This window comes from Colius striatus, chromosome 10 (genome assembly GCF_028858725.1).
Source record: "Colius striatus isolate bColStr4 chromosome 10, bColStr4.1.hap1, whole genome shotgun sequence".
NCBI lineage: Eukaryota > Metazoa > Chordata > Aves > Coliiformes > Coliidae > Colius > Colius striatus.
This window is the reverse complement of record NC_084768.1, coordinates 9,780,627-9,790,000: the sequence shown is the minus strand read 5'-3', so window position 1 is coordinate 9,790,000 and position 9,374 is coordinate 9,780,627. Positions and strand designations below refer to the sequence as shown.

Below are 9,374 nucleotides of genomic sequence, written 5' to 3'. Positions count from 1 at the left end.
ATTCTTCCCTTAGGTTTACTTCTGCCTCCTAGTCTTTGAAGATTTTATCTAATCAGTACTGAAAAAAGCTGCCCATTTATGCAGAATATTAATGTAAATGTTTCCCTAATTCTGCATGTAACAGCAGCTTTATGACATTTAGAAAATATCTAATTTCTAGTATCTAGAAAAAAGCTTGAAATCTGAAAAGCCAATTTTAAGCAGTTACTTTATAAAAAAATGCCATTCCTAGGCAGATGTTAGATTTTTGTACATATAGTATACTTCTACCACTGATCTTCACAGGAAGTTTTACAAAAATCTGATAAAAACAGCAAATTCAGTGTTTTATTAGAGATTTGTATAATCAAATGGGAAAAAAAACCCACCCAGTTTTAAAAAATTAAACCAGTCTTGACATTGGTTCTGGTGTAAGTTAATTTAGCCAAGCCAGCACACTCAATGACAGCAAGAAGGCAGAGGAACAGAGGCAAAAAAAACAAGGAATCGATAAGAGCTTGTATGTGAAAGAGATACAAGTACAGGCCTGAGATGACAAGGAAATGGGAAAGAGGAAAAAGACGACATTATCGGAGAAAAGGAAGGGCACAGCAAAAACGTAACACAAGTGGCAAAATAAATGGAATCAATACCAATGCTTGTGGTACAGTGGCTATGAGTTAAGTATACGCTTAAGCACAATATGTTGCAATGGTGGAAAATATTTACCTAGTGTTTTTACAGACAAAGCTATTATTAAAATACATTTCTGTAACTGCTGGTGTATTTATTTTAAACCAAGAATAAATACTTTGTTGAATGGCCTTTTAAAGCCATGCTCAATTAAACAGCAACAATGACAAAGAACAACACAACCCCGCTAATGGTTCATGTTTAACAAAGAGGTTTAATAGTGGTTCTAAGCAGCAAGGGATTTTAGGGCCAGTTATGAGTGGCCCTCACACAGTGGGCACTTAGACTTGGCCCTGGTGACTTCAGATCTATACCTCCTTTTAAACATTTTTAATACATAGCATTGTAGGTGAAAACCCCATATTTTGCCTGAAATCTAATTCTACAAACATCCTAAACTCTCCTCCTCCTTGCTACAGGTCTAAAACTCCTGACATGACCTACTTCTTGCTAAAATTTTATTCTCTGTTCAATTTATCACACGATGCATTGCATGATGTTTAAGAAACTTTGAGGGCTTTCTGCCCTCTCCATATTCTTACCAGTATCCCTTTCACAAAGGGAAACACCTTTGATGTTTGCTCATTATAACCCTTCATTACAGAAGAATATTTCACCTCTCCTGTGCCTCCCACCATTACATCCTTCTTCCGTAAAGCTCAAGTGCCTGAACATCATAGTCTTAGACATGAGGCTAACACTTCAGAATTTAAGAGGTCACAGTGCAATGGCAGTCCAACTGGAATGCTGTTAATTCTGTCAGGTATCAGGAAACCTGCATTCACCTGATCTACTGTTGCACTCTGTATTTAGACTTTTTTTTTTTTCATTAATCCTTTGAACAAACAAAAATCCTCTGAACTTGTCCCTGTTCAGTTTTTATGGTAAACTACTGGGCACAATGAACAGCCCCATTTTTGTTCTTTTAGTCAAAGTGTTCCTCCAATGCAAACAACACTATTAACTTGAAAGAGTCCGTGTTTCCTCTTGGGTGAAAGGGTAAATTATTTACTGTATACTGAACTAATGCTTTTGCTTAACACCTTTCTTTTGGCTCACTTCTTTTTTTGTTTGGGTTTTTTTGTTTTAATAAATTACTTTAATTATTGCCTCTTTACATGACTAGATACTATTTTGAAGTTATCAGTTAACTAACTACAGACTATAATCAGGACAAATTTATGTTATGGCAAATGAGTCACATTGTCCCCTAAAATTCAGTATATGAGCAGATAAGATCCACTTTACAGAAATGGAACAGGCAGCATCATTCTTCTATGTCCCCTATTTCAGTAAGAGAGCAATAAAACCAGACAGAAAACAGCAGTAACAAGGGTCACCACATTATAAAGTTTCAGCTGTCAGCATTTACTTCAGGTTCCGCTCTCTGTGGAAAATCTTCAAAGGAGGAGCAGATGACAACACGATCTCATTATTGCTAGTTTTACATCAGATAACCAAATCACTTGTAATATTCTAACTAGACTTTTTTAGTAGAGAGATAAGGTAAATGTTTAGGAGCATATTATGTACTCCAGCATGGACAACTAGCTTTAACACAGTGCCTAGCTATCCAGTGTCAATAGATACAGGGAGCTACATTTCCTATAAATTCTACTGAAAAACTTCACCTTCACTTACACTCTAGTTTAAGGAACTGTATTTTAAACTGGACTGCTTTCAAAGATGCAACACTACCATAACCATTCAATCTGTTAGTAACTAGTCTAATATTTTACTTGCAGTATATTTATGGAATTAATTTCACAAAGTTAACTGAAATACTTAAGTTTTCATTTTATATTTAGTCCAAAATATTTCCAATTACTTCACAAATACTACTCCAAATAAGAAAAAGTACTTGCAGAAGATACTCATCTATCCGTTATTTTCAACATCCCTAGCTTAGAAGGAAACACCTAATCAGATGTTTATCTATCATGTCATTTCAAACACATCACTACCAAAATCAACCCCAAAACATCAGTGCATTTACCTGAAATAATTCTTAACATGTATTGAGCAAATGAGTTCACTCCTGATACTAATGGTGTTTATTCAGAAAGGAGACTGAAAGAGGTAAGAAGTTATAAGAAACGGCTCATTCTCTGTTTCAAAAACCAAAGTGCTACATCTCAGCTTTTGTAGGAACACTTGTTGTTTTCTTCTAGATGTCACCTGACAAGCTGGTGGCAGTCCTGTATTCTTCGAGCATTCAACTAGAGCTGTATCATAAGAGCAGTGATAACTCAGAAGTAACTACATTCACGTCCACTGAAAAGTAACATTCCTTTAAGCTCTGGTTTTAGTGTCAGAAAAGCTTCACTCCCTGTTTCGATTCACTCATGAAGGTAGAGTATAAGCAGGTAGCAGAACACCTTTAGGAACATGTAGCTTCACGTTAGCACCAAAAGAGATATCTATCCTACAGAATGTGAGCTTTGAATTTATGATCAATATGTATGAGGCATAATGAGTAGTGTTACAAGTATCAAAAGTATAACACCAACTTGAATTTTACATTTAAAAGCTTGGATTTTCAGCAGAAAAATATGGTCCCAATATGTCTATTACCATAAATGGGTTATTTGTATAAATTGTAATTGCCTTCAAATTAACATCAAATTCACTGTTTAAAACAGCCAGAATTAGCATAAAAGAGGCTGACATACATATGACTTAGGTGAAGTTGTAAAAGCATCACCAAAAAAAACCTCTCTCATCCTCTATGATTGTGATCTACTAAAGAGATCTTTTAACTTCCCCCCTATACACACGCACACAGAGACATAAAAACGATACACACACAATTAAATACATAAGCACAAGAATTACTATCAATTCCTGTTCCAAAGTGATAAGATATTCACCAGCTTTCTCCTTATTTGCTTAAAGTCTATCAGACTGAAAAAAAAAAAAAGAATGCAGTTTCAATCACTTCCTAAACAAGACTTCCAGAACATGAAGGAGGCAACTGTACATTTTGTAGAAGTTTGTAAGAGTTGGTCACTATAAACTGGAGGTAGTTTTGAAAAATGCTAGCTTGAATTAACTTATGAAATCAAAAGTAACGTTAATCTACAAAAAGATTTTTTTAAATGAAATACTCTCCTGTTTGGAAGATTGTTTCTGTAACATTGAACACCTTCTTTTGAATAAAATGTATCTCTTTGTTTCTGGTTGTTACCACACAGCTTTCAAGACACAGGCACTTGTTGATCTTCCTCACTGAAAGTGTGCAGATGCTTCCTGAAGATGTAACACCGACTGAATGAGGCTTCCCAGCTATTTCCAAGGCCTTTTTTCCACTAAAACCAGCTTTTAGAACTTCCTGTAAAGTGTAAGCTTCTGAAACAGCACCATACAGGAACTGCCACTCAACTTACCTAAAGAGAATTACACTTTAGTCATAAAAAATCCAGATGATAATCTAGATTGAAAAATATCAGCATCTCAGCTCTTCCACTTTCAGTTTTACCAGTATAAAATTTCACTGGGTAACTTTTACGCTGCGTCACAGTCACACGGTCTCATATGTGCCAGAAAATACATCTTTTGCAGGTTTGAAGTGTAACAATGGAAACTGTTGAACCTTAGTAATTTGTTTAAAATACAAAGATTAAGAAAAGGCCAAAGAGAAATCACTGTCAACCAAGTTGCTGTTAAATTGACATTGTTAAAAATACTAAGACCGCTTTTTTTTCCTGCCCCATCTTAAGAGTAATTCATCGATCTATTTTTTCAGACAAGCATTCCATAGCAACGGGGTGGGGGAGAATTAAAAATCTCTCAGTATTTATACTCTATTATACATAAAATTAAATTATGTATTATGTAACCCTGTAGCTACTTTTAGCAAACTTCCCACTGTTATTTGAAATTGTGTGCAAGTGGAAAAAGGAGAGAAGAGATTTTTCATCTGCTTTTTTTGTTTTCCCTTCACAAAATGGTAACATTTTGATCCGTATATAATGTGCCATCCTCTAGTAAAGTATATTTGGCTGGGAGTTCCCAGGGTGAAGTCTGTCATCAGCAATGGACCCACTGGGAAGAGCAGATATCCAGAAAATTAAATCCAATCCAAAGCGAAGTTTCGAATAACATCCAAAGCTCCTGTATCAAAGCCACATATATCCAACATGCCTCTGTCATTTGGATCTGCGATTGTAAAGCCATTTGAGGTCATTCCACAAACAATCAGCTTAGCAGGAATTCCCATTTTCTACAGGAAGGAAGAAAAAAAATAATCATAACACATAACTAAAACATGCCAGAGGGCAAAACCTTGCTCTCTTGCTTGCAGAAACCACTGTCTGAATAGGCATACCGATAGAAACTAGGTGTTCCATAATCAGAACTGCCAACTGCCTATGCTCAACCTGCAGAAGATGTATTTAAATAAATGGAAATAGTTATAATGAGGTACATCAGCACAACTTTCTTGCAATACTAAGATTCATAGATTACTTCAACTGAACAAGTACAGCAACTGTGCCCTGCACAATTCTACTAAACAAACTGAATTTGCAGGTTAGTAACCTGTATCGTAAAGCAAAGTAAGAGGCATGAAGGTCAGAGTACAGAAACTCTGTTTAGCAAACAAATTTAGGAATAAGAGCTAACTCAACTAAGGAAACTATAACACAGTCGGTAAGGTAAAAGATTTTTAGTAGTAATTTCAATTGGGTGGACACGATACAAAGATTAATGTCCACACAAACACACTTCATAGAATCATAGAATGGTGGGGGTTGGAAGGGACCTTTAGAGATCATCTAGTCCAATCCCCCTGCCAAAGCAGATCCACCTAGATTAAGTCACACAGGAACGTGTCCAGGTGGGTTTTGAAAATCTCCAGAGAAGGAGCCTCCACACTATCTCTGGGCAGCCTGGGGCTTTTTGGTTTAATAAATAGTTCCTTTAAAGCATAAAAGATTGTTTGCTGATTGAATATGAATTTCTAATTGTAGTGTCCTTGGAGAAGGTATTTTTGTTAATTCCACTTGAAAATTATGGAGCTGCACAGCTTAGAGTAGCCCCTTGAAACCATAGTGATCTTTCCTCACAAGATACTATCAACTCACCCTGTTGACATCTTCCCTATTTCATTTAAATTTTGTGGTAACTACTGCAGACATCCAAGTTAAATTTAGGTCTACAAGCCACATTTCATTCTGCAAGAACTATAAACATTTATTCAATCAATTATATATAGAATGCAGAAATTACTCTATTCCCTGAATACTAAACACATCTTCACTGATATTGCAGTAGATCATGCATGGTAGGATAATTACAAATCCTTTTAGCCAATTCAGTGGTTTTAAATATGCACAATTAGTGCAATATGTGCACTAATTCTTCCTAACTGCAGAACTGGCAGTTTTCAATAATAGATAATTATTTACTTAAAAAGCCACAACTGGTTTAGTCTGTAAGAGATTTTTAGTAGTGGTATTCATTTTGTACTGTATTCATTAATTATAAGCAGTCAGAAGCATATTTACCTCTCTGTATTCTCTGAGAGCTGTTGCAGGATGACTATTTCCAGCAAAGGTCTCGTTATCTGTAAATACAATGAAGACATCAGCAGCCGTCTGAGTTTTTAAAGCCCATATCATTGGAAGGGAACAATCGGTGGTACCCATTGGAATCTTAAAAGAAAAAAAAATGAATACAAATGGAACATATTAATACATAAATTAGTAAATCATGGAAAAAATAGTTTTATGTAAGCTTCACGTTTTATCACACACAGCACTGCCTTTTTTAAACAGCAGTTCACACATTTTCATTTTAGTTTTGTCCAAGTTTTTTGTTTGTTTTCGTATTCATTCCAAGCTAACTCTTTGTGACCTAACATTGCTATTATAAAATGCAATATTTAATATCCAGCAGCTGAAATAATGACATTTGCTGAACTTTCTCTAAACAAAAGTGACCCAAAAAAATTGCTAGACAGATAACAGAGTACTAGAACTGATTACAAAGAAAATACAATGTAACTGCTGAGACTTCTAAATTGATCTTAGCAACAGCTACTTCCTAAATTTTTAAGATTTTTTTTTTTTACATACTTCATACATTTTCACTAATACTTGAGGTAACGTCATATCAGCCGTCACTGGGCAAGGGATTACTTCATGTGAAAAGGCAACAATATGGGAATCCTTCTCAGTACGTGCTACAACCTGAGAAAGAGGAAGGAAGAAATAATTTAGTTCTGTTATTCAGAATATTATGCACAATGTCTGAATGAAGGCATTCTCTATCAAACACACAACATATATTCTTGGTGCGTTTCAGTCTCCACAGCTCCCTGTTTGCACTAACGAGTCACCCTACGCTTCAAATATTCTGTAATATTACTGCAAATAAACATTGCAAAAGTCAGAGTTAAAAACTGTAACTAAAGATACTTTCATTTTTTTTTCTCTCCATTATCCCAAATTACCCCAAAAGTTCTTAATACAATCTGTATTATTCTATGAATGCTTCTGAAAAAAACTAAAATGTATCTTCAGCTAAACTAAGTGAAAAAGCCACCTTGACCTCTTTGATTTATTCTGGAAACCAGATTGTCAGTGCCTTTAAATGTGTCTTCTACCAGTGAGGCACAAGGTTATATCTTCCATACTCCTAAAAATGTTGTATGTTAAGTTTTCTTCCGATTTCCTACCAGCTTTGGAGCACCTTTATATCAAAAGGGCAGCTCAAACAGCAAACAGTTACAAATAAAAGAAGTTTAATGCCTCACCATACACATCACTGCTGCAACTGTGCTAGCAGTGACCACACTGCCCATAACTTTTTGTGTCATTGATGCACTGACATCAACTGCAAGCAGGAAGCGTTTTCCTGTTGGTTCAACCATCTAAAAGAAAAAAAAAAACCACACAGATACACATAATTAATAGATTATTTTCTAATTCCTTCTTCTAACTTTGACCCTAGAAGTAGGGTTTGGTTTTAATTGTTTCTGGGATAACATTACGACTGTAATGTTGCCAAAAGGTGAATATATCATGAAGTTTAGCTTGTTTGTTTAATAAAATCTCAATTCCTAAGATTTTTGTTATGAAGTTTCAAAATTGTTATCCACCCAACAAATTTTGCTTTATAATCTTATAAGCTTTCAAAAAACAGAGAATTCTTAAAAAGCTTCACAACTGGAACAACCGTGTTACCTTGAAAGTTTTGTAAAACGAGGCATCTAAAGCTTCTAATATGTCTTCATCAGGACGCCACCAAAGCTTCCCTCTGCTTCCATGTCCAACTTTGTAGGTTTCTAACGCAACCAAAATATGGAGTGGATGTATTCTACCCTACAGCCAGAACAAAATCAACAGTATGCTTTTGAAAATCTGAACTCCTTTAAAGAAAAAAAGTTGCAAAGTAAAACTAAGATCCTGCTTCAAAAATCTCTGCTTTAGTATCCTGTTACTTTAAATTTGTTAAATGTGAAGAGTTCATGCAGTCTTTACATAGCTGTTGAATGAACTGATACTTGTCAGTTAGTGGTAATGGACTCCACTTCCTTTCAGAATTCTCCAACAAACTCCAAATATTACCTTAAGCCATCACCATAATTTTGGTGAAATTTTACAACTCTATCTGTGACTGTCCAGTGATATTTTCTATCACAGGCTTACAGTTAGAGAAAATCCCTGTCCTGCTTGAGAGGAAAGGAGTTGAGCTAGGAAAAGAACAGACTTAAAACTAGTTTTCTATAAGATACACTACAATTGGACAAGGAAACTATTTTCAGAATACAGCACTCATTTTCCCCTTGCTGTAAGAAGACAGGCCAAACATTTTCTCCTTTTTTTGCTTTCCCTACATGAACAAAATCAGTGGCTGCCCCATAGTAAGTATTCTAAACCACATCTTTGTTTTATCAATTTATCAACATTTTGGTGGGTTTTTTTTTTCCTCAAAGGGATTTTCCATCATTAGCCACTACCAGCAGCAACCCGTAGCAAATCTGAATGTCTGCTTTTACTTCCATCAAGGTATCACACCACAATGTTTGCTCTCCCTTCTCCAATGCCTCAGTAATTGAACTTAAAAAAGAAATTCAGTAACTTAAAGAAGAAACTAGAATATGGCAAACACAGGGGGGTGAGAAAAAAATACCTCAGACCTACAGTTATTTTTGTCAAAAGTCCTGAAGAAATGAAGCATCCTGATTTTAATCTTCCCAACTCACAAAGCTATTAGAAAAAAAGCCACTTCTCTATCTTCCATTAAATTACTAAAAATTTTGTTCTCCCTTTAGAAAACTCTCTTTTCCTGCTTATTTTCTGAACTCTTGGATGGACAGTAAAGCAATCTGAAAGGAGAAAGTCTCCTTGTTCAGTATTCTTTTGCCTCTCATCTGCTCCACTAGTTTCTTCATTCACTTCCTAGGATCCTACAGGGATGACTTCCACTCAATTTTTAAGCTTGCAATTGAGAATCCGCACTACAACACTCAGGATCAACCAATGAACCCATCAGGCAAAGTCTGGCATAGCCATATTTAAGAAAAGGTCCTAGTTGTCAATAGACTTATTTGTAGGGAAGTTTCAGAAATAAGAGGGAAAAAGAAATCAAATAAGAAATGATAACTAGAAGTTTTAAAATAAAGGTGCAGGTAATCCACTGCAGTGTTTTGAAATAACAAACTTCATATTTCCTCCAAAGAACATTCCCTCTATTTT

At 35.3% G+C, this 9,374-nt stretch overlaps 1 protein-coding gene across 2 annotated transcripts in view; it reads right to left on the bottom strand.

The window, feature by feature from the left end:
* Positions 1 to 866: 866 nt before the first annotated feature.
* Positions 867 to 9,374, bottom strand: part of RO60 (Ro60, Y RNA binding protein) — a 15,574-nt gene continuing 7,066 nt past the window's right edge. Inside the window, exons 5-9 of one of the 2 annotated variants that reach the window (XM_062003995.1) lie at positions 7,860 to 7,997; positions 7,430 to 7,546; positions 6,750 to 6,863; positions 6,180 to 6,326; positions 867 to 4,894 (exon numbers count right to left, since the gene is read on the bottom strand). In XM_062003995.1, the coding sequence (XP_061859979.1) occupies positions 4,742 to 4,894; positions 6,180 to 6,326; positions 6,750 to 6,863; positions 7,430 to 7,546; positions 7,860 to 7,997 (669 nt within the window). In that variant the 3' untranslated portion in view covers positions 867 to 4,741. Of the gene's footprint in view, positions 4,895 to 6,179; positions 6,327 to 6,749; positions 6,864 to 7,429; positions 7,547 to 7,859; positions 7,998 to 9,374 lie in introns of those variants that run through there. The other variant, XM_062003996.1, reaches the window with a different exon arrangement.